Here is a 25392-nt window from a genome sequence, read left to right as displayed (position 1 = left end):
CTGAGAGGACCCCCAGAGACCCAGCAGCCACAGTCGATCACAGCCCCGGTGCAGAGAGCGCCCTCTGAGGAAACACTGGAGATATGACACAATAGGATATATACAGGGTAAAATGATAAAATAAATAAGAACAGGATACAATATAAATATAAATATAAATAGAGTAAGAAGATTAAAAAAATGAATAAGAATAAAATCAATAAATATTAGGTAAAGTCTAAATTAATAATAGAATAACAGGATAGAATAAATAAGCATAAAATAAATAAACGCTAAGTAAAAGCTAAATTAAAAAGGTGGGTCTTGAGCCTGTTCTTAAAAACATGTACGTTCTCTGCGGCCCTGAGCTCCTCCGGCAGGCTGTTCCACAGACGAGGACCATACCACTGAAAAGCTGCCTCTCCGTGAGTATGTGTCCTGACTTTAGGAACGATTAAAAGGCCAGTACCAGAGGACCTCAGGGTCCGCGAGGGTTCGTATGGTAAAAGCAGATCTGAGAGATAAGAAGGCCCAAGACCATTAAGACATTTAAAAACCAATAAAAGAACTTTAAAATCGATCCTGAAACACACGGGGAGCCAATGCAGCGATTCTAAAACCGGTGTAATGTGGGCCCGCCCTCTGGTCTTCGTCAGCACACGAGCTGCCGAGTTTTGCAAAAGTTGTAAAGTTGAAATATTCTTCTTAGGAAGACCAGAGAGCAGGGCATTACAGTAATCAATGCGACTGGTAATAAAAGCATGCATCAGCATCTCCGTGTTGGCCTGAGAGAGAATAGGGCGGACTCTGGCTATATTTTTTAGATGATAAAATCCAATTTTGGTTACATGTTTAACATGTGGGATAAAACCAAGCTCAGAGTCAAAAATAACACCCAGGTTTTTCACTTGTAGCGAAGGACATAGTGAAAATGCCTGTAATTTAGACAAGAGTTTCTCTCTCTGAGCCTCAGGACCGATGATTAAAACTTCAGTTTTGTCCTGGTTAAGCTGTAAAAAGTTTTCTGCCATCCAAGATCTTATATCTAAGATACAGTTAAAAAGGGCATCCATTGGTCTGGTGTCATCAGGAGACACGGAGATGTACAGCTGCGTGTCATCAGCGTAACTGTGGAAGTTCACTCCATGCCTCCTGATGACACTGCCGAGAGGGAGCATATACAAATTAAAAAGTACAGGGCCTAAAACCGACCCTTGAGGCACACCACATGTCATTTTATGGATCTTAGAGGAGCATGTATCCATACTCACCATAAAAGTTCTGTCAGAGAGATAGGAAGTGAACCAGTTATGTACAGCACCAGAGAGGCCCACCATGTGTTTCAGTCTGTTTAAAAGAATAGCGTGGTCTACTGTATCAAAGGCTGCGCTTAGATCCAGTAGCACCAGGACTGAGAGCTTTTGGGAGTCCCAGTTACATCTCAGATCATTTAAAACCTTTAGGAGAGCAGTCTCTGTGCTGTGGTTCACCCTAAATCCAGACTGGAATATCTCCAGGATCTGTCTATCATTTAGAAAATCATTAATCTGAGTAAAAACAAGTTTTTCTAAGATTTTACTTAAAAATGGTAAGTTGGATACAGGTCTGTAGTTATTAAAATCATTACAATCCAAATTGCTCTTCTTCAGAAGGGGCCTCACCACTGCCGTTTTAAAGGCAGCAGGGAAGACACCCAACTGAAGAGAGCAATTCATCATGTATAAAAGCTCAGCCTCAAAAAATCCATAAAGTGTTTTAAAGAGTGAAGAAGGGATTGGATCTAAAAGACATGTGGTGGGTCTCACTGTGGAGAAAACTTTCTGAAGGTTCTCAGCATTAACCAGGACAAAGCTGTCCAGTGTCTCCTCAGGTACAATCGAGCCATCAGATGTGTTTACAAACATATCGCGATTAGATAAAATATCAGATCTGATGGCGCTGATTAGTGCTGAAACACTGCAGTGAATGTGTCCTAATGCCAGTATTATTGTATGTGAAGAGTAGTGGTTACTGACAGTGACCACTGAAGGGCAGTGATCCTGATAGTTTCTCTGAAACAGTCCAGAAGCCTGTCAGTGAAGCAGGATTGGACGCTCAGCCACGTAACTTCAGCTATAACTGTGTGTTTTCACTGTGATGAAGGTGCTTCATTACCATGGAAACCTCACATTCGCTAAATACTCTTTATACAAGTTATACACTCTTAGTTTAATACTAGATAGATTCAGACATTTCCCCCAATTCAATCAAATGTTTTTACAGCTTTTCTGTTTCTTATCGTGGCTTTTATTGTGAAACATCAGCAGCAAGAAGTGTGTTTTTCTCTGTGAAGACAAACGAAGTGTAAATTTGTGTGTTGGTGAGCTCACAATCAGTGATTGTGCTTCTCTTTTCTTTCCAAGGCCTCAGAAATGCTCACTCTGTTTGTACATCACTTATTGTCAGCAACAGAGCTCATTCTGCTTTGTGGACATAAACACATCTGTCATCACTTCCTCTTTGCTTTTCATGCAGCATTTTATCAAATTGAAAAACAAAAAAACAATAAATCGAATGTCTGTCAGAAATTTCAGCAGATATTTCACCAGGACACTTTGTGATAGTTTTCATATTTCATACAAACTAAAGTGATACACAACATATGCAGTGCCATACACACATATTTACATTTTTCATGTGTTTGATAACCAAGCTGGTACCAACATCCTGCACCATGTTCTTGTTCAACATTGAAAAACACAAGACTACTTTCAAATCAGGATTGAAGCCTTTGCTGTTTATTAGATAAGCCATATGCATTATGATCCCTCAAAACAATCATATTCTGGTTATAACTGCATTTAAAACTATTGGGCCAATATTTTCAGCTTATATGGCTGAAACATTTTCAAATTATGAGCTTCCAACAATGAGTGAAACAGTAAGAGCATGTGGAGACTTTGGAAAAATCCCATTAAGAAAGAGAAATCAAACATTTGGATTCATTTTAAGGAGCTCAGGCTTGATGAAAATGCAGAGGAGCTGGTTGTGAACTGAGCTTCAGGCCTGAAGATGAAGAAATTTACAAGGAATCAGTCACATCATCAATCAACAGTTTAAAACATCAACTGAATCCATGAATCTGAAAACGTGTTTCTGAGTGAAAGAGACAGACATGTACAGACTGAACTATCTGTTCAACAGTCAGTGTTTCTCTAACAGGAGGACACTCTTTACACTCAACTCAGCACAGACACACTGAGGCACCCATAAAGACTTTTAATCCAGGATAAAGAGGTTCAGTGAATGTGGTGTTGAAGGTGTGGAGATGGATCAGAGTGTCAGAGGAGACTCTGTAGAAGGACAGAGTGCCAGCAGGAAAGTCCACGTACACTGCTACTCTGTTAGAGACGGAGGAGGAGGTGGTGGTGGTGGATACGAATTTGGTATCGTGACAAACATAAATAGGACCAGCATCAGAGCAATACAACCTCCAGGAATGATCATTCTCTCCAAAATAACAATCACTGCTGACACCTTTCCTTCTTATTCTTCTGTAACTCACTGTCATCCAAACCTCTCCTTTCCACTCGACCTCCCAGTAACAACGACCAGTCAGATCATCTCTACACAGCAGCTGATGAACATCAAATCTGTCTTCATGATCAGGATACGACTGAACCTCATGCACATGTGTCACCTTCCTGTTGTTGTCAGACAGTTTGAGGTTTCTGTGTACTGTGTTTGTGTCAATTGTGGGTTGACAGGAATCTGGTGGAGAGAACAAACACAATCCAGCTGCAGTTATTGATCCATCATCTGTTCACTGATTGACACTTTGATGCCTCCTGACATCAGAGATGTGAATGAGTGATGTGACAGTTTGAAGATGGTTGAATGTGTGCTGCTTTGTTTTCATGGATCACATTAAAAACACACTTACACTTCCTCAGACCTGGTCTCAACCACTGGACTCCAGCAGGCTCCACCCTGAAAGGAGGAGGGGGGTCAGACCAGCACAGTCTCTTTCAGCATGCACACATGGACATTACATCGCTGTCATACACATAATGTTAGACACTGATAATGGAACAGTCCAACAGTTTCACAAATACACTTCAGTCCCAACAGGTTCTCCCTCCCAAAGCATAACATTTTATTCTAGGTGAAAAATTGTCAATATGTTAGGCTTCCGGGCACCCAACACGTCCCCATGTTAGGAGATTGGAAAAATGAGGAAACATGAGAGCTGTTTGGAATTAATCTACGGATAAGGTATTGGTAAATACCGTAATTGATGGCTGCAGCCAAGTCTCTGTGAATAGTACAATGCTGCTGTCCTGTACATACTTGTTGACTGCAGTTTGTAATCTCAGTTTGTCATTTTTGTTGGTTATGGACCTGACGTTGAAGAGGAAGATACTCGGAAACGGTGGCTTAAATGGTTGTTTCTTTAGCTTTGCTAGTGCAGCCACGCTTTTGCCTCCTTTGTTTATGTTTCCTCATTGGCTTACCGCTGGGAAGAACCAACCATGGAGACCCTGGAGTTCTTAGTATGTCCTCCGGAATGCCATGGAAGTGGTGATAGTCCGACATAATGTTCCTTGCACAGTGTAAACTCAAAAGGTCGACTGTAAGTGGACTCCACTTGATGTATAGTAATAGAAAACGCATACACCCACACATATACACATGGAAAAAGTAAAAAACAAAGCACCGAATGTGAGGAGCAGTGAGCCGCTGCGTCTGTGTGTGTCAGCATCTTTAAATTTTCTGTTAAGTAGACTGAACTCAGTTTTTATCAACTTGTTATTAGAACTCAGTTTAAGTAGGTTACCAGTACTTTTCATCCAAAAAGTCGATCAACCCAGTTTATTTGAGTTGTCTTAAATTAGAAAAACTAAGTAAGATGGAAATTTTGCTTCTCAGTGCGGAAGGACAAAACAATATGGTTTGAAAATTCCATGTCACTGCTTTCCTCCTCTCTGGCATAGATCAGTCCGCATGTTCATGGTGCACAGGGTTTTTTTTCTGAAATATGATGAGCAAACCTGGAAAAGCTTCACCCTTATGAACCTTTATAACGTTACATATTGTTAAACCCCGTATTTCTTTTAAGGCTTTTTTTTGTTGCCTTTGAACATCTCTTAATGTCAAATCTAGCCTTTCTTTAACAACATAAGCAAACTGCTTTTATATTTAATGAACATTTCTGTTTAATTACATGTTAAATAACAGTAATAATAATAATATCAATAGTATTTTTTTATTAAAACAATGTGTTTAGATACATGTTTGGTTGTGAAAGCGCAAAGCGATAAACTAGATTAGTGGCCTGTTAAATAGTTAAAATCTAGGTTGGCCTTAAAGTTGAAAATAAAGTAATTTAGCCTGTCCTTCTAAAGAATTCAGTTAAATCCCACAGTTGAATCATACGAAACATTTTAAGGTTGCCTATGTTACATATAAACACTGCCATATGTTTCATCTGGTTATTGTGCTTATAGAAGTTAGCTTTTAACAAGCATGTAATGAATACATTTAAATTAGGTGGTCTTTTTTTAAAACTCATATCTCTTTAGGCCTAAACTGGCAGTGCCAATACCACACATTCAGACACAGTAATAGATGGTGTTATTTGTACTATACAGGGAGTTCGGAATTATTAGGCAAATGAGTATTTTGTCCACATCATCCTCTTCATGCATGTTGTCTTACTCCAAGCTGTATAGGCTCGAAAGCCTACTACCAATTAAGCATATTAGGTGATGTGCATCTCTGTAATGAGAAGGGGTGTGGTCTAATGACATCAACACCCTATATCAGGTGTTCATAATTATTAGGCAACGTCCTTTCCTTTGGCAAAATGGGTCAAAAGAAGGACTTGACAGGCTCAGAAAAGTCAAAAATAGTGAGATATCTTGCAGAGGGATGCAGCAGTCTCAAAATTGCAAAGCTTCTGAAGCGTGATCATCGAACAATCAAGCGTTTGATTCAAAATAGTCAACAGGGTGGCAAGAAGCATGTGGAAAAACCAAGGCGCAAAATAACTGCCCATGAACTGAGAAAAGTCAAGCGTGCAGCTGCCAAGATGCCACTTGCCACCAGTTTGGCCATATTTCAGAGCTGCAACATCACTGGAGTGCCCAAAAGCACAAGGTGTGCAATACTCAGGGACATGGCCAAGGTAAGAAAGGCTGAAAAACGACCACCACTGAACAAGACACACAAGCTGAAACGTCAAGACTGGGCCAAGAAATATCTCAAGACTGGTTTTTCTAAGGTTTTATGGACTGATGAAATGAGAGTGAGTCTTGATGGGCCAGATGGATGGGCCCGTGGCTGGATTGGTAAAGGGCAGAGAGCTCCAGTCCGACTCAGACGCCAGCAAGGTGGAGGTGGAGTACTGGTTTGGGCTGGTATCATCAAAGATGAGCTTGTGGGGCCTTTTCGGGTTGAGGATGGAGTCAAGCTCAACTCCCAGTCCTACTGCCAGTTTCTGGAAGACACCTTCTTCAAGCAGTGGTACAGGAAGAAGTCTGCATCCTTCAAGAAAAACATGATTTTCATGCAGGACAATGCTCCATCACACGCGTCCAAGTACTCCACAGCGTGGCTGGCAAGAAAGGGTATAAAAGAAGAAAAACTAATGACATGGCCTCCTTGTTCACCTGATCTGAACCCCATTGAGAACCTGTGGTCCATCATCAAATGTGAGATTTACAAGGAGAGAAAACAGTACACCTCTCTGAACAGTGTCTGGGAGGCTGTGGTTGCTGCTGCACGCAATGTTGATGGTGAACAGATCAAAACACTGACAGAATCCATGGATGGCAGGCTTTTGAGTGTCCTTGCAAAGAAAGGTGGCTATATTGGTCGCTGATTTGTTTTTGTTTTGTTTTTGAATGTCAGAAATGTATATTTGTGAATGTGGAGATGTTATATTGGTTTCACTGGTAAAAATAAATAATTGAAATGGGTATATATTTGTTTTTTGTTAAGTTGCCTAATAATTATGCACAGTAATAGTCACCTGCACACACAGATATCCCCCTAAAATAGCTAAAACTAAAAACAAACTACAAACGACTTCCAAAAACATTCAGCTTTGATATTAATGAGTTTTTTGGGTTCATTGAGAACATGGTTGTTGTTCAATAATAAAATTATTCTTCAAAAATACAACTTGCCTAATAATTCTGCACTCCCTGTTGGTGCTAGTCTAATTTGCTAGTATGAGGTCTACATTGACCTTGTGTGTTGTAAGTTATAACGACTGACACAGTCATTAAGGATCAAAACAGCTTCCCGTCTTCTGTTATTAGACTTGAGATATGACTGCTGTCTGCTGTTTTTGATGACTCCAGTAAATTGTACAGACATGCTGTGTAAGTGAATACAAACAACTGCAGTTTGGTCTGCATTTTTTGAAAGACCAATGTACTGCATTATTTTAAGGAAATGGACAATTACTGTGTAATACATTACTGACCACAACATAATAATAATTTATTGTTGTTTTTCTCTTATCATCATTTTAATCCCCACGTTTTCCTCTGCTCAAATGCGTTAATTGTGGACTGAACATAAATGAGTACCCTCACATTGACTACACGCAGCCACATTTAAACCTCTCATATTTTCTTTACCAGCTCTGTTTTGTCAGATTTTTGTGTTTAAGTATCTTTCCATTTTCATGGGATTTCGTACTCTACTTTGTATGCTGTATTTCTCAAAACAAAGTTTAAAAAGAGGCAAAAGCACAGAAATTGATTATTTGTCCCAAACAGACTTGAGGCTGTAATTGCTGCCAAAGTGGTTTCAACAAATTATTGAGCCACAGCTGTAAATAATTATAGTTAAATAATTAAATATAGATAGAAGTTTGTTGTGTGTTTGTTTATGTCACATCTGCATGAAACAAACACAAATTAAAAAATTTAATTATTTAAAGAAAATGTTTTCAACTCTTCCTCCTCTATCAGATACTATTCCCATACCTGAGAGTGTCCAGTCTCCAGCGTGGATCCTTCAGTTGAGACGAAAGGAGCTCCACTCCTGAGTCGCCTGGATGATTGTAGCTCAGGTCCAGCTCTCTCAGATGGGAGGGGTTGGAGTTCAGAGCTGAAGCCAGAGAAGTACAGCCTTCCTCTGTAATCAGACAGCCTGATAGACTGTAGACAGACAAAAGTAAACAAACAAAAAAAGAAAAAAACAATCCATCTGTGAATACTGCACGTAAGGATTGTTTTATTTGTTTTTCTTATCTCCAAATACAGGGCCATCTATCCATTTGACTAGATAAGACTTGTTATGTAGTCAGATTATCAAGTGGGTGGCTATAGCTCAGGAGGTATAGCAGGTCATCTGCTGATTGGAAGGTTGGTGGTTCGGTCCCTGGCTCCCCCAGTCTGCATGCCAAATATCCTTCGGCAAGATACTAACCCCCATTTGCATCCATCAGAGTATGAATTTTAGTTGGAAAACAGTGCTTGGGTGAATGTGGGATGCTGTATAAAGCGCTATATAAAAGTTAGTCCATTTAACACTATTGTTTCAAGTTTAATTATCTAATTCTACTTTTTGGAAACACTAAGAACCACAATTTTAACCTGCAAAAGTAAATGTGGTATTATTGTTTCTTTATGGCCTGATCATTCGGGAAATCATGAGAAAAGGATTTTTATAAACTCTGAATTTAAAAGGAAACTGCAGGTTTACGCAGCCACTCAGGGGCTCACTCAGTGAGCTAAACTTCCTGGCAGCCTACAGGTGTCTCGTTCACGAGTTCACTCTTGCTGTTCCTCTGTCCAAGGACGGTGCGGAGTGGCTGCTTGGCTCTCAGCACGGACCTTCGGGTCACATCCCTTGCTCAACCTGCTGTTGCAGGCTGTGTCCCCTGGTGTGTTGCCCGTGGTTCGCCGGTTAACGAGCCAGTCCGAACTCACTGTGTCTGAAACCTCAGCCAGCGGGTGACAGTTCTCCATCCTCCACCATCCTCTCCCTATCTAGTGTATTGCCCGCGTGTCATGGGTTTGCGCGGCCAGCCGGGGTCCCAGTCAGTGGTGAGCTACACTTCTGCTCCTGATGTCCCAGCTTCGGGCCCTGGGGATCAGCTGGAGGCCTTTGAGGACCCAGTGGCTGCTCTCAGGGCTTTCCCTCCCTCTGCCCCCTGACTTTCAGCCACCTCCTGTGTCTGCAGACAGTGTGGGGCAGTTTCTCTGCTCTCGGGATGGGCCTTTGGGTCGCATCCCGCAGGCTTTTCCCTGACGTTCCGATCAAACTATCACCGGTGTCACGTTTGCACAGCTGTTTTAACTAAGCCCGGGAAGAGTGTGGCTACATCTGCAGCCTGTTCGCAGCTCAGACACAAGCATGCAACACTCATGTTGTGTGATTGTGTATGTGACAAATAAAGTTTGTTATAAGGCACAACTTGTTGTTGTGCCTTATGATCCGGTGCACCTTATTTATGAAAACAGACCCATTCAGTGACAGTGTGCCTTATAGTCCAGAAAATGGGGTAATAGAAGCTATTATGGGAGAGGTACGATCTCTTTTTCAATGCCTCTGTCTCTGTAATCTCACTGCAGCATTTTGGAGCAACTGAAAACTTCTGTGGGAGCATTTAGAAGATAATGATTACAGTCAAAGTCAAACCTCAAAGTAACAAATGCTCAAACTGTTTTTTCAGCATCACCCTGAGAAAAAAATCTTTTCAATTTTAGCATGAATATTTTCAGAACAGTGAAGTACCTTTAGTGTTGAAGAGACAGATGAATAACTAAACATTTGACACTGAGCAGGAAAGTGGTGGTGACACAGCTGGAGAACCACAGACCATACTGCTACTGACATACTACGAATTTAATTTGCTGGTGGTTCAAATGAAAGTGTGCTTTCAAAAGCAGATGTAGATCACAGTATAAAATAAGTCAATATGTAAAAGTTTGCAATTATTGCACTGAAAGGTTTAAGCAAAAAACACCACATTGTGTTGTAACAGGAAGTAATACATTAACACAATGAAAGCAAAGATTACAGCACATATGTTATTAAATCTTGCTATTAAAAATTGCTTTGCGGCCCCAATTTATCTGAGGCAAAAACATATAGATTCTCAAGGTGGGACACAAAGGTTGAAAGGAGTAACCAATTGATACGCATAGATTCCTATATAAAGACACAGAGGTCATCGGTTATGGTTAATGGCTATGTATCGGAAATTGATAAACCGGACTAAATTCTGCAAAAGACAAAAGAGCACTTTATCTGTTTCAACTTCATTGCCACAGGATCAGATATAGAAAATGTTTCCTTTGTTATATTTAGTGCCTTATATTGTGCAATTTTTTACCTTTCAGAGCAATTTGTTTGTGTTATTGAATGTTTTTTTTTATTTATTTTATCCATTTTTACAATTGATAGGTGCTGTTGATTTCTTTTTTCACTGCCCTAAGGTTTTGTCAATACACAGGTTATGCTTTTATTTCTTGTGTTAAAAACATTAAGTTTACAGTAATGAAATGTTCTGTTATACAAGCATGTTATACACACAGGTTCATAGTCCATGATTTAAAAAAAATGATGTGAAGATGAATAAATAAAATTTGTAAATCAGAGGCTAAGAGTCTTGGTCGTTGTGTCGTTGGGCAAGACACTTCACCCGTTGCCTACTGGTGGTGGTCAGAGGGCCCGGTGGCGCCAGTGTCCGGCAGCCTCGCCTCTGTCAGTGCGCCCCAGGGCAGCTGTGGCTACAATGTAGCTTGCCATCACCAGTGTGTTAATGTGTGTGTGAATGGGTGAATGACTGAATGTGTAAAGCGCTTTGGGGGCCTTAGGGACTGAGTAAAGCGCTATACAAATACAGGCCATTTACCATTTACCAATTAATATAAATATGAATAATAGGTCAATTTAACAATGTTTTTCTTTGATCAATAATATAATCCAGATTATAAACATAAATTAATGAAAAAAGCTTTAATTCTTACCTGAGAGTTTTCAGTGAACAGCTTGGACTCTTCAATCCAGCAGATAGAAGCTTTACTCCTGAGTCACGCAGGTCATTGTTACTCAGGTCTAGTTCTCCCAAACTAGAAGACAGGGAGCTGAGAACTGAGCACAGAGCTTCACAGCTTCTCTCTGTGAGGTTACAGCCAGACAGTCTGAAATTATATTTGTGATCAAATTAAATAACTTATTTTCAACTTGGAAAAAAGAAAGAAAACAGAATTTGCTTCAAAATATCACAGTTACACCACTGTATCTGTTAAGCAAGTGGAGATCTAGTACTTTTAGTGATTACAGATCAATACCCACTGACACAGGCATCTATACTTTCCTAATTAGAGTAGGAGTGATTGCTGTTGCTAGATACAGTTCAAAATAATCCTTAATTATCACATACTGAACCTTGATGAACACACCATTCATCCTCTGTTAAAAAAGAAGTTGCCTTAGCTCTTTCCAGGAATTTTTTTCTTTTATTTATATTAGTTTTTGAAGAGTTAAAGAAAAACTCTGGGTCCACTTTGATAAAGGTTAAATACACAAATGTTTTAGACATGCTAAGACTTTCTGTTGCTATAAACCGTACTTGCATAAACATTTCAATGTGTATATATAGATGCATACATACAGAGCTTTGTTGGAGACTTTGACCACTGGCAGCAGTCTCAGAAGAGCCTCCTCTGAAGCGTATTTCTTCAGGTCAAACACATCCAGATCTTTTTCTGATGACAGTAAGATGAAGACCAGAGCTGACCACTGAGCAGGAGAAAGTTTATTTTGGGAAAGTCTTCCTGATCTCAGCGACTGTTGGATCTCTTCCACTAGAGAACAATCACTCAGTTCATTCAAACAGTGGAACAGATTGATGCTTTTCTCGGCAGACAGATTCTCACTGAGCTTCTTCTTGATGTACTGAACTGTTTCCTGTTTGTTACTTTGTGTCTCTGTCAGAAGGCCTCGTAGGAGAGTCTGATTGGTCTGCAATGAAAGACCCAGGAGGAAGCGGAGAAACAAGTCCAGGTGTCCATTTGGACTCTGCAAGGCCTTGTCCACAGCACTCTGGTAGAAGTGTCTCCCTGCAGATTCTTCTCTTCTTTCAGACATCTGGGATGTAATTACTTGTTCTACCAGCAGATTGACTCCAGAGTTGATGATGGTCAGATGGACATGAAGAGCAGCCAGAAACTCCTGAACACTCAGATGGATGAAGCAGAACACCTTGTCCTGGTAAAGTCCTCTCACCTCTTTAAAGATTTGTGTGAACACTCCTGAGTACACAGAGGCTGCTCTGATATCGATGCCACACTCTATCAGGTCTGATTCATAGAAAATCAGGTTTCCTTTCTGCAGCTGATCAAACGCCAGTTTTCCCAGAGACTCAATCATCTTCCTGCTCTCTGGACTCCAGGGTGGATCTGTCTCAGCTCCTCGATCATACTTGACCTTCTTCACTTTGGCTTGAACCACCAGGAAGTGGATGTACATCTCAGTCAGGGTCTTGGGCAGCTGCCCTCCCTCTCTGGTTTTCAGCACATCCTCCACAACTGTAGCAGTGATCCAGCAGAAGACTGGGATGTGGCACATGATGTGAAGGCTTCGTGAGGTCTTAATGTGGGAGATGATGGTGCTGATCTGCTTCTTATCTGTGAATCTCTTCCTGAAGTACTCCACCTTCTGTGGGTCAGTGAACCCTCTGACCTCTGTTACCCTGCCAAGACATTCAGGAGGGATCTGATTGGCTGCTGCAGGTCGTGTGGTTATCCAGAGACGAGCAGAGGGAAGCAGTTTCCCCCTGATGAGGTTTATCAGCAGCACATCCACTGAGGAGGGCTTTCTAGGGTCATTTAGGATTGTAGGTTTTTGGAAGTCCAGAGGAGGTCGACACTCATCCAGACCATCAAAGATGAACACAACCTGGAAGTTTTCAAAGCTGCAGATTCCTGCTTCTTTGGTTTTAGTAAAGAAGTGATGAACAAGTTCCACCAAGCTGAACTTTTTCTCTTTCAGCACATTCAGCTCTCTGAAAGTGAATGGAAATATGAACTGGATGTGCTGGTTGGCTTTGTCTTCTGCCCAGTCGAGGGTGTATTTCTGTGTTAAGACAGTTTTCCCTATGCCAGCCACTCCCTTTGTCAGCACTGTTCTGATTGGTTTATTTCTTTCACGTGAGTCTTTAAAGATGTCTTCTTGTCTGATTATTGCTTCTAGAGTGTCTGGTTTACTGGATGTTGTTTCAATCTGTCTGACCTCATGTTCATCGCTGAAATCTACAGTCCGTCCCTCTGTGATGTAGAGCTCTGTGTAGATCTGATTCAGAAGGGTTTGGTCTCCTGCTTTAGCGATCCCCTCAAACACCCATTGGAACTTCTTCTTCATGTTAGATTTAAATTCATGTTGATGCCACTGGAAGTTCCGAGTGCAGGTTCCTGAGTGACACACACAAAATCAATGATTCATCACATATGTTGAATGTATTTTTTTCTATTACTTGAAATATTGTTCAATGTTTTAGCATGTTTTTTTAGAATGTATTTTTATTTAGAGAAAAATTCTCACCTCTCAGCAAACACTCAGCGAACTTATTCTGCTTCATTCTCTTCAGGAAGTCCACTGTAATCATCACAAAAGCTTCTCTTCTGCTCGTACTGTGTTCTTCATCCACACTCTGTAAGTCATCCTCACATTGACTCTTAAAACATTGTAGGTCATCTGGACTCAGACCTGTCTTGATGTTCTTCAGCTCGTTCTTCACAAAAGAGATTATTTGGTCCTCCAACGTCTGGAACAAAATATTTTATGAAATACCCCAAAACTGTTTCTAGGAATCAGTTTAATTAGGCTCAACATACACAAAACCTCAATGAAATTCAAACCCTTGTTCTCTAAAAGAAGAGGGGCAAGGCAAAATCCACAGTTTCTGAGAATATTTTCCATATATCTATCCCTTTATATTGCTCTTAAATTTTAATGTTGTCACAAAGTTATGTCTCATGTTGTTCTTAAGAACACGTCTCTCTACATCTGCAGCTAATTCTGGATATTATGGAGCCTTTATCCAATCTGGTGAAGCCAGAAATTTTCCACCTCAGTGTTACTGCGCCGTGCAGTGTAATAACTTTATGCCCTTTTCAGTAGTATAATTTTTATGATCCCACAGCATGTGGCAGATAATCCATATAGTACATTGAATGACCATACATTGTTATTCGGAGATGAGGAGATGTTTCTCTTGATAGAGCACTAAACTTTGAAATACTTATCAGTATTATTACTTGGTCATCATATTTCCAGCTACATAAAATCAGTTATCATTCCCCGCAGATAACACTACTGCTATTCTTGTACAAGCTCTGGTTATATTCCATATGGATTATTATAATTTTATCCTGTCTAGATTACCACACAAATATCTCCATAGACTTCAGCTGGTGCAAAGTTCAGCTGCTTGTGTCATTAATCGAACCCATTACTACTGCTCTTCAACCACTTCACTGGTTTCCTGTGAAATATCACATTGATTTTAGATTCTGCTTCTTACTTCAAAATATCTCCATAAAGTCACACCTCCATATCTGATCTTCAGCACATCTCCACTCCTTCCCGTACTCTGACATCATCCTCCTCTGCTACTGTTATTTTCCCATCTGCTCAAATTACCCTCCAGTATTTTCAGCTGAGTGTGCACTGGAACTTTCTTTCACACCACTTTCACAACATTACACACATATTTTTAAACTTTCCTTTTCTGATTCATTTTATGCAGTATTCACTACAATACTACCCAATACTATGTAGTATTATGTAGTATGTTCTCTTTCAAGTGGTATTAGCCATACTGTGATTTTATTATTTAACTGCTTCTAAGGTATACTCAATTCTTGAAAGGCGCTTCTAAATAAAATGTTATTTTATTCCATTTATTTATTTTTTTGGCCTGCCCAGCTGCCAAAGTGTACCGTTTGCTCCCCCCCCCCCCCCCCCCCCCCCCCAAAAAAAAAAAATACTGAGGCATACTTGATATTTTCCACTGTTTTTGCAGTTTAGTGGAGGCACAAATCTGACCAAAACATTCTGTTCAAAGGAAAACTCACTCGACCTTCTGAGCCAGAACCCAGCATGAGTTCTATGAACAGAATAGATGTAAAAGTAATATTTGTATATGTACAGACCATAAATATGGAGTCCAGGTGCTGCTGGGCAGACTGACCACTGGGAACCTCTGAGCTTTCCTGGTCCACGCTGTGGATACATCATGAAGACTCAGAATAATACAACAAAACTAAAAAGAAAAACTCCCACTTGATAATGGCTATTAAAATATGAAAAAGTAAAGACTCAGTATCCTAAAAGAATTTGCAATAAAATTTTGACATTTTTTGTAGATATTACCGAGAACCTCAGCAGTCAAAGAGAGGAAGAAGAGTACCACTGATTCCAGTGTTTTTTGTATGTCTGGAATGTCACAGAAGACCACTTTCTTAAACAGAGCTGGCTGCTCTTTTCGCTATTTTCACTAATTCATCCAGCATGAATGGTGATCATTTCGTGTCGGATGGGCCATAATGTTTTTTTGGGGTTTTTTTTTTTTGCCTCTGGTCAGTTACAGATATTTCAAAATATTAACAAGTCAACTGCTTGCTTTTATTTATATATGTAAATCTTTATCTCTTATGTCCATAGATAGATAGATAGATAGATAGATAGATAGATAGATAGATAGATAGATAGATAGATAGATAGATAGATAGATAGATAGATAGATAGATAGATAGATAGATAGATAGATAGATAGATAGATGACCAAATAAGGCAGTTACTTTCTGCTTTAGTTTATGTTTGAATTAAATGTTTTTTCACTTTGTGTTTGCTGAAGTTGAATTGAATTTAATGCCCTCTTCTTTAGACTTGTCAGACCCACAGCTGGGTCCAGGTTGGTTCCTGTGAATAAAGATGGAGCAGTGATGTGAGTGCTGAGTTGTGACATGAAGAAGAGTCATGGAGAGTTAGAGATGGTCATCTCACCTCTGAGCTTTGGTCTGGCTCTCATATTCCCCACACCGAGTGCGTTTAGAGGGAGGGACTCCCTCCTCTCTGTCCTCACACCGATCCATGCTGCTGAATTCACATCCACATCAGCTCACACACACTTTCTACCTTCACCTGTAGAGGAAACACAAATCATTCATGTGCACATCAACAGAAATCCTCCTTTCGATCAGCTGCTGCGGTAAAAATAGGTCAAAATATACTTTACCGTACTCCACCATATACAGTAACGTATACAGAGAGACGAGACGACGAGGCTCCAGTTACAGCAGTGCAAGTAAACAATAAATATAAGAAGAGTAAGAAAATAAATATACACTAGGAGTGAAGGGATCAATAACAATTTGTAATTTACAGTTTGATGATTTAAAATCTCTCACACAACCTGTCGACAGGAAAGGGTGCTGGCTGCTTCCAAATAGAGTACATTTCATTCATCCAAGCCCATTATGTATTCATGATTTGAATCCTGGGTTGTGCGAAATCCCAGACATAAACCCTAGACAAAGCGAATCTGTGAACTAAGGTGTAGGTCTATTAGGTTATGTTGTGGTAATCCTCGGGTTGGGGGATTTGTGTTCATACTGGAGTGCAAAATTAAAACCAATGTTCAAAGCCATCAGGTGCTCAGTTTAGAGAAAAGAGGAGGAGGAGAAATGAGCAAAAGAAACCGGGAAGCTGATGTGTCATTGGAAAATGGCAGGTCATGTATCCTGAAACAATCAGAATCATATTCAGAATACTTTATTAATCCCTAAGGAAATTATGTGGGTTACAGTCGCTCTAAGAAGAAATTCTAAAAATAGTAACAGACTACACTCCAAACAATACATTGTGTTACAGATTTTACACATTTAAGAAATAGCACTAATATATACAGATCACTCAATTATAAATATCAAGTATTAACAGAAGTGATTATAAATAAATATTAAGAAAATTGACAGGGATATTATAGAGTAGAAAAGAGCGTGTGTTAAAAGGATGTAACTATTGCAGTGTTTACAGTGTGTTAGATGGAAGAGTTGTACAGGAAGATGGCCACAGGCAGGAATGATTTCCTGTGTCGTTCAGTGGTGCTCTTTGGTAATCTGTCTCTCACTGAGTGTGCTCCTGTGAGTAGCCAGTATGTCATGGAGTGGGTGGGAGGTGTTATCCATGATTGTCCTTATCTTGGACAACATCTGCCACTCAGACACCACCCTAACAGAGTCCAGGGGTGTTCGCCCAGGGCACCAAACAGGATAGGATCGCCACTGCCTGTACCAACACAGAGCAGCAACCTGAACGCTACTCAAATTCAAATTCAAATTTTATTTGTCACACACACACAACCATACACAGTATGACATGGGGGTGAAATGCTTGTAGGTGTACAATGCCCGACCATTAAATGACAGAAAAAAGTTTTACAGTATTAGTCATACAATTTACAGGTTGCTACAAAATTTACAAATTAACTTAGAAATTTCGAGTAAAAAAATGTGCAAATAGCAGAAAGAGATTATAAAGATTATAAATTATAGGAAATGTGTGGTGGTGCGTGTGGTGATGTGATGTGTGTGAGAGTCCACTCTTATAGTGATGTGTGTGTGAGAGTCCACTCTTATAGTGATGTGTGTGTGAGAGTCCACTCTTATAGTGATGTGTGTGTGAGAGTCCACTCTTATAGTGATGTGTGTGGGAGAGTCCTGTCCGACACCTGGTTCAGGGCCCGAATAGCCTGGGCGAAGAAGCTCCTCCTCATTCTCTCTGTTTTGGCCTTAAGGGAGCGGAAGCGCTTCCCAGACCTCAACAGTGAGAAGAGTCCATTGTTGGGATGGGAGAGGTCCATCATAATCTTCCTAGCTTTGGACTTGCACCGCTTGGTGTAGATGGACAGCAGGTCAGGGAGCTCTGATTGAATGATGCGTTCTGCCGAGCGCACCACCCTTTGCAGATCTCGTCTGTCCTGCTTGGTGCTGTTCCCAAACCAGGTGCAGATGTTTGCCGTCAGGACGCTCTCGATGGTGCAGGAGTAGAAGTTCTTGAGCACCTTCAGTGGCAGATGGAAGTCTCTAAGTCTTCTGAGGAAGAAGAGACGCTGACGGGCTTTCTTAACCAGGGTGTTGATGTGACAGGACCATGACAGGTCCTGAGTGATGTGGACACCCAGGTATCGGAAACTGTCCACTCTCTCCACTTGCGTTCCACTGATGATGAGGGGTTTGTCATTCCTCGCCTGCTTTGTAGTGAAGTCCACGATCAGCTCCTTAGTGTTGCTGATGTTTAAGAGGAGGTTATTCTCCTGGCACCAGTTCTCCAGGTTCCTAATCTCCTCCAGGTAGGCCGTCTCGATGTTGTCGGAGATCAGACCCACAACAGCAGTGTCGTCAGCAAACTTGACAATGGAGGTGGTGTTGGATGTGGCTACACAGTCATAAGTGTACAGTGAGTACAGCAGGGGGCTTAAAACACAGCCCTGAGGCGCTCCAGTGCTGAGTGAGATGGAGGGGGAGACTTGTTTTCCCACCCTCACTGATTGGGGTCTGTCTGTGAGGAAGTTGAGGATCCACTGACACAGTGATGAGCTGAGTCCTAGATTCGTCAACTTGGTGAAAAGCTTAGAGGGAATTATTGTGTTGAATGCTGAACTGTAGTCCACGAACAGCATCCTAACATAATTCCCTCTGCCAGTGTCCAGGTGACTCAGGGATGTGTGAAGCAGGTGAGATATGGCATCGTCTGTGGAACAATTAGTCCGGTAAGCAAACTGAAGTGTTTTTATTTAGAGGATCACCATTTAGCCTGGAGAAATAGTTTGCTGCTTTATAAGAAAGCCCTCGGCAAAGCCAGAACATCTTACTATTCATCACTGATTGGAGTAAATAAGAACAACCCCAGGTTTCTCTTCAGCACTGTAGCCAGGCTGACAAAAAGTCAGAGCTCTTTTGAGCCAACCATCTCTTTAACGTTAACTAGTAATGAACTTCTTCACAAATAAAATTTTTATCATTAGAGAAAAAAATTACCCATAATCATCTCACAGATGTAACATTATCTACAGCTACTTTCAGTACCATTGATGTTAAGTTAGACTCTTTTTCTCCAATTGATCTTTCTGAGTTAACTTCAATAATTACTTCCTCCAAACCATCAACATGTCTTTTAGATCCCATTCCTACAAAACTGCTCAAAGAAGTCCTGCCATTAATTAATTCTTCGATCTTAAATATGATCAACCTATCTCTAATAATCGGCTATGTACCACAGGCCTTCAAGACCCAGCAGTCTTAGCTAATTATAGGCCAAACTCCAACCTTCCTTTCATATCAAACATCCTTGAAAGAGTAGTTGTCAAACAGCTAATAGATATTAAATTCAGTACTTTTGTATTCTCTTAACGGCAAAGAAAGACTGGGCTCAAAGTGGTCAAAGCTCAAAAAAATCATCTTTATTTTTACATATTCCGGAATATGGAGACCGGGCACACAGAGATGCCAGCCCGAGTCTGGGGCAGCAGCAGCCCGTCTGACTATTAATATACTTCCTCTACACGTCAGGCACACTTTAAGTTTCGATAAAACACTCTACTTAGTTTCACTTTCTGCCTGCAGCTCATATTCTCTGCAAAAGCATGCAGTTTCCTGTCAGCCTGCGACCTAGTTTTACACCCAAGTCTGGGCCACTTATAAAACAATCTAATCAGCAAATAAGCATTAAGAATATATATTTATTTCTTAACACAGATCATCTGCAGAGGAATGGCTTATTTGAAGAGTTTCAGTCAGGTTTCAGAGCTCATCACAGCACAGAAACAGCTTTAGTGAAGGTTACAAATAATCTTCTTATGGCCTCTGACAGTGGACTCATCTCTGTGCTTGTCCTGCTCGACCTCAGTGCAGCATTCGATACTGTCGACCATAATATTCTATTAGAGCGATTAGAACATGCTGTAGGTATTACAGGTACTGTGCTGCAGTGGTTTGTATCATATCTATCTAATAGACTCCAATTTGTACATGTAAATGGAGAGTCCTCTTCACACACTGAGGTTAATTATGGAGTTCCACAGGGTTCAGTGCTAGGACCAATTCTGTTTACATTATACATGCTTCCCTTAAGGCAACATCATTAGAAGACATAGTATACATTTTCACTGCTATGCAGATGACACCCAGCTCTATCTATCTATGAAGCCAGATAACACACACCAATTAGTTAAACTGCAGGAATGTCTTAAAGACATAAAGACCTGGATGGCCGCTAACTTTCTGCTTCTTAATTCAGATAAAACTGAGGTTATTGTACTCGGCCCTGAAAATCTTAGAAATATGGTATCGAACCAGATTCTTACTCTGGATGGCATTACCTTGGCCTCCAGTAACACTGTGAGGAACCTTGGAGTCATTTTTGACCAGGATATGTCCTTCGACGCACATATTAAACAAATATGTAGGACTGCTTTCTTCCATTTGTGCAACATCTCTAAAGTTAGAAATATCCTGTCTCAGAGTGACGCTGACGCTTTAAAATATGCTTTAAAATATGCCAAGGAATATTTTAATTAATTTAACACAGATCATCCTCTTTATGAAAGCAAAGGATGAACTGCTGAGGAAGAAAAAAAGATTTTCTCATTTATCATTAGAATTATTATTATTTTTATATTACATCAGTACACTTTGAAAGCAGAAATATTAGAAACTACAACAGCACAAAGATCTCAGCAGGATGTTTGGGAAATATTACAGTCATTCCCCTGAAGGTGTTTGGCGGACCAAGTCAGTGCTTTATCAACAGATCCTACAGCTTGTAATATGAAAACATGTTCAGCAGCTCTCTGTTCTCTGATATGGAGAACACACTTCTAACTCCTGTCAAATCTGATTTAAGCTTTCAGATCCAGATAAAAACTAACAGACTTGATCTGGTTTTGGATTTCAGATCTGAGCCTCACATGTTTCTGGTCCTGGGAGTTTAACACAACAGAGCAAAATTGTCACAACCTGCAGACTCCTTCTCACAGACTCCTGTTTGAAGATAAGGAGCCACATAAAGCCACACAAACAGACATTAGATACAGAAGGACTGGCAGCATAAAGGGAGCTGCTTATTGAGAGGAACCCAAGAAAGCAGAACACACAAGAAGCTGTCTTCACTGTCTCACATCATATTCATGAGAAAAGGATTTTCTTTATGATGATGGGTGTTTTCAGTCAAGGAAACATTCTTCTATTGAAGTTTAAACTAGAAAAACTAGTAATTGCATGCAGCATAGTTTTTAGCTTGAAGCACGCCTTATCGTTGTGAAGCATCAACAGTATCAACATGTTATTTAACAGAGCCATGAAAACACTAACACACATCACGGATTTGTTTGGTCACACATTTTATGATTATATATCAGATTTATTGTACTTTAAGTACATTTGTATTTCTAAAGTTCCTAAAGACAAACTTTTAAAGGAGGAAACAAATCAAACTTACAGTTTCTTCAAACACACACACGAACAACAAGCTCCACTCCACACCTCGACACTAAACACGGACACACAGGTGAGCTGGAAGGAGGCAGGACTCCACGTGAAACATGACAGTTGGGAAGAGGCAGAATTTCAGAAGACTTTCAGACTGTTTAACTTTGTGTTTAGAGATTTAAAGTGGCCTCAATCTTGTCTCATTTCATTCTCTTTTCCTCTGAGCAGTTTCTATTCTTAATTTAAAAAAAAAAAGTATATTTTCCAAATTCATAATTATCATCCAAGTTCACAAAAAAATATTCAGATTTAGTACCTCAGTGTAAAAAAATCAACCTAAGTAGGTAGTGACAAATAAACTCTTTTTCATGTTCGTCATTCAAAGTGATAGAAGTAGTTTTTAAACTCTGAAAAATAGCATCTCTGAAAAGCATGGACAGATGGACTTTATACTCTAAGTTTCATATGACTTGACCACACACTGATCATGGGAAGTCGTTTTTCTTATCTAATAAACTTTGTCGAGACCCATGAACAATCCAACAGGACTACATAAAGATGGTGATCAGGATGAGAATTCAGAAAACTGTTGATAGAAAAAGATCTAGGAGCTGCTGAACTACTAATAACTCTCTGTTGAAACTTGTGCAGAAATAATATTAAACAACAACAGCACTGGTATGTACAGTGAACCCCCCTGTAATAAAAACACAGAGATATAAGCTTATATTCATGCAGACATTAAAACAGTATTTTTTGGTAGGAATACCAGAGGAGCAAAACACCAGCTGCTGGTAGACCGAGCAGTTGTCTGAGACTGCAAGACCAGGCTCACTAACCGTTGCAATGCCTGGATGCACTCCAAGGAGGCTTATGACTCAATTCTCCACTATTCTGGAACGTGGAAGGTCTAGAACTGTACAAGTTCAACAGGACCCTGAGAGCCTTTATCTGGAACTCAATGGGGATGTGGCGAACAACCAAGGTGTGTGTGTGTGTGTGTGTGTGTGTGTGTGTGCGTGCGTGCGTGCGTGCGTGCGTGCGTGCGTGCGTGTGTGCGTGTATGCACGCCACACATTCATGTATTCACTCCACAAATATGCCGTCTGACTGCTCAGACTGAGTCTCAGTCAGATTAACATTCACACGCTGTGTTAGGATGGTTACTCAAAAAGAAAGTAAAGTATTACACATTACTGGTTTCTTAAAAGTAATGCAGAATGTTACTTAATTACTTACGGGGGTAAGTACATTTTTAAACCTGGGCTCAAAAACAGAGGTGAAAGACTCTTTTTTTGGTGATTCATAATATTTAGACTGCCCTTTCACATAAAACCTGCCTAATCTGACTTTCAGCTCTAGTTGACCAGTACAGGTTTGCTTTAATTGTGTAAATACAGTCTTATTTACTTCTATTATGGTTGGAGGGTCACTTCATAACAGAGGTTTTTATTTTAGTGAATTTCAGTTCTCCTCTCTCTCTAATCCAACTTTCTTCTCATTGTTGCTCAGATTTTGGTCCAGAATATGCTGCTTGAGGGCAACATCTCCCCAACCCACTGCAGTGGAGAGTCAGTAAAATATATTGTTATTTGTTTAAATCACGTTGTTTTTCTTTTGTTTTTGTTTATAATGACACAGAAAATCAGACATGATCAACCAGCAGCTTTGAACACACTAGAAGGGAGGAGACGGAGCTTTGGCTGTGATTTCTATTTCATCACGATTTGGATTAAAAAACAACCTTTAGCAACATTAACTGGTTATGGGTGAGGATACATATAAAGCAGACAGACCAAGAGCACCTATAATACAATCAGAATTAATACTCTAGACTTTACTTATAGAAAAAAAATTCATGTGCAGATATCAGTTATTTACATCACATAATCAAATGAATTGATGGACACAGACAAAGAAGTATATTATAGATATCCAGATAAAATTTTACAATAGGTGAGAAGAGTAGTAGTGGATCCTGAGCTATTCATTTAAGTCAGCATCAGTTTGCTCCTCTGTCTTTGTGAGAAACAAAACAAAATGCTTTGTATGATGTCCGCCATAAGTTTCTGTGATGCCTTAATCAGAAGAGGAATGTTTAACTGAACACTTCCTCATGTTTGAGTGTGTCACAATGTGTGTGTGAATATTAACCAAGGTATAAAAATGTTATTCCATTGAATTCCGTCTGTTTTTAAATCCATTATTCTGTTATGATGAATAATCTTAGTCCTTGTTAAAGAAAAGCATGAACAGGCGTGGGTAGCAAACCCTGATCTTTTGGACACAACCAGCTGATCTATGGTTCTGATCTTCAGTCCTGAACATTTCCAACAGACTAAGATTCACTGAGTGTATGATACAGAAGGATAATCAGTGCTGAGTAATGTTTATTTTTGATTACTTGAGCTTCTGATTGCATCTTGTGTTGTGGCTTTAACCATTACATGAGTATACCTACTCTAAAAAGACAGACTTTTCACAGAATAATGTACTGGCTGCTGAGCACAGACTGAAGGTGAAAAGGCTCAGTGGGCCTCTGGTCTTATCTAAGAAATAAAATTCACAAAGGGACAAAAAACCACCAAAGGCCATCTATGAACAGTTATTTTGTGTTTAATTTAAAACAACCTACAGAATTTTAACATTCATCAGTTCAACTATTTATTTCATCTAAATGTACCATTGAGTGACTATATAAATGTATTTGATATAAGATTATTGACATTAGCTGGCAGAGGTTAATGCCAAATCCAGGACAACTGACTCAAATAACATCAAGCAAACCTTCATTAAGACTGAAAACTGTTCAAAAGGAACAAAATTCAAAGTGTTTATAAACAAGAAGGGGAAACACACAGGCAAACACGAGAGACCAACTATTAAGGATTAAAACCTTCAAACGCTAAAAGAAGAAAACTCAAACTCAGATCCACTGATTAAAACACAAAATTTAAAGTGAACATGACCGCAATACAACACAAAACAAGTCCAAATACTTTCCTGCACATTATGTATGACTGAAGTCACAGCCTCCATATGAAGGTATATTGAGGTTCAGGATTTTTCAAAAATGCTGTAAATGTTAATGGTGTTTGTAAAATTCTATATTTTCTTTAAATAAACTTTGTTTGCAGTAACCCTGAACTGAGCTGGAGCTGCTTTACTTTGTGTTTTTTCAACGTCACTTCAGTAAAACCTGAATGTTGAGTTCTTAAGAACGAACCAATTTTATCTGATTGTTTCCAGTTAAAGGGAAAAACAGTGTCCGATGGGTCTAAAGTTTCATACAGATCCATTTAAGTTGTTTATCACAGAAACAAATGTTCCACTGCAGAGTTACTGACGATCAATCTCTAATCATGTGGATTTGTCTTCAAACACAAGAGTGATCAAAAGTTTGTCCTGAAGTAAGAGCTGAACATCTGATCCAAACATTACAGAGCAGAAACAAACAGTAAATTTGTTAAAGGAGGAAATAAAGCAAACTTACAGTTTCTTCAAACACACACACAAACAACAAGCTCCACTCCACACCTGGACACTAAACATGGACACACAGGTGAACTGCTTCCTACAAGGAAGTGGGATTCCACCTGAAGACTGTGAGAGAGCCACACCTTCATATGCTGATTTCAAAATATGCCGTCTGACTGCTCAGACGGGCTCAAAATGAGCCTAAATCAGCGTAAAGTTCACATGCTAACGTGTGAAGACATGAAACGTTGTTGTAGATTGCAAGTGTGAACACGCTGATCACCGATCAGCTCTGCTACATTTAGAACATGAACATTTCTACTGCAATGCTTTAAATGTTCAACATGTTTCCCTGTTTCCAGTCTATAGATCCAGTCACACCTTCTACCTTCATCTGTGCAGAGCAGCGCTGAAACCAACCGTCCAATCAATGAGCAGC

At 39.9% G+C, this 25392-nt stretch overlaps 1 protein-coding gene across 3 annotated transcripts; it reads right to left on the bottom strand.

Moving 5' to 3' along the window:
• Positions 1-199: 199 nt before the first annotated feature.
• On the bottom strand, positions 200-25047 carry LOC143420271 (protein NLRC3-like). Of its 3 annotated transcripts, none has more exons than XM_076888042.1 (10): positions 21487-21530; positions 15994-16131; positions 15829-15909; positions 15141-15210; positions 13528-13750; positions 11600-13397; positions 10953-11126; positions 7959-8132; positions 3902-3948; positions 200-3729 (listed from the first exon to the last, which is right to left on the bottom strand). In XM_076888042.1, the coding sequence occupies exons 2-10, from the start codon at positions 16080-16082 to the stop codon at positions 3203-3205; spliced, it is 3183 nt and encodes a 1060-aa protein (XP_076744157.1). In that variant the 5' UTR covers positions 16083-16131; positions 21487-21530; the 3' UTR covers positions 200-3202. The 3 variants fall into 3 exon arrangements, with proteins under 3 accessions (XP_076744157.1, XP_076744158.1, XP_076744156.1); XM_076888041.1 differs by lacking the exon at positions 21487-21530 and adding an exon at positions 24970-25047 and having other exon boundaries at positions 201-3729; XM_076888043.1 differs by lacking the exons at positions 7959-8132; positions 21487-21530 and adding an exon at positions 24970-25047.
• Between the last annotated feature and the right edge of the window lie 345 nt (positions 25048-25392).

Source organism: Maylandia zebra, linkage group LG9 (assembly GCF_041146795.1).
Source record: "Maylandia zebra isolate NMK-2024a linkage group LG9, Mzebra_GT3a, whole genome shotgun sequence".
Taxonomy (NCBI): Eukaryota; Metazoa; Chordata; class Actinopteri; order Cichliformes; family Cichlidae; genus Maylandia; species Maylandia zebra.
The sequence above is the reverse complement of the archived record's forward strand: the minus strand, read 5'-3'. Positions and strand labels throughout refer to the sequence as shown.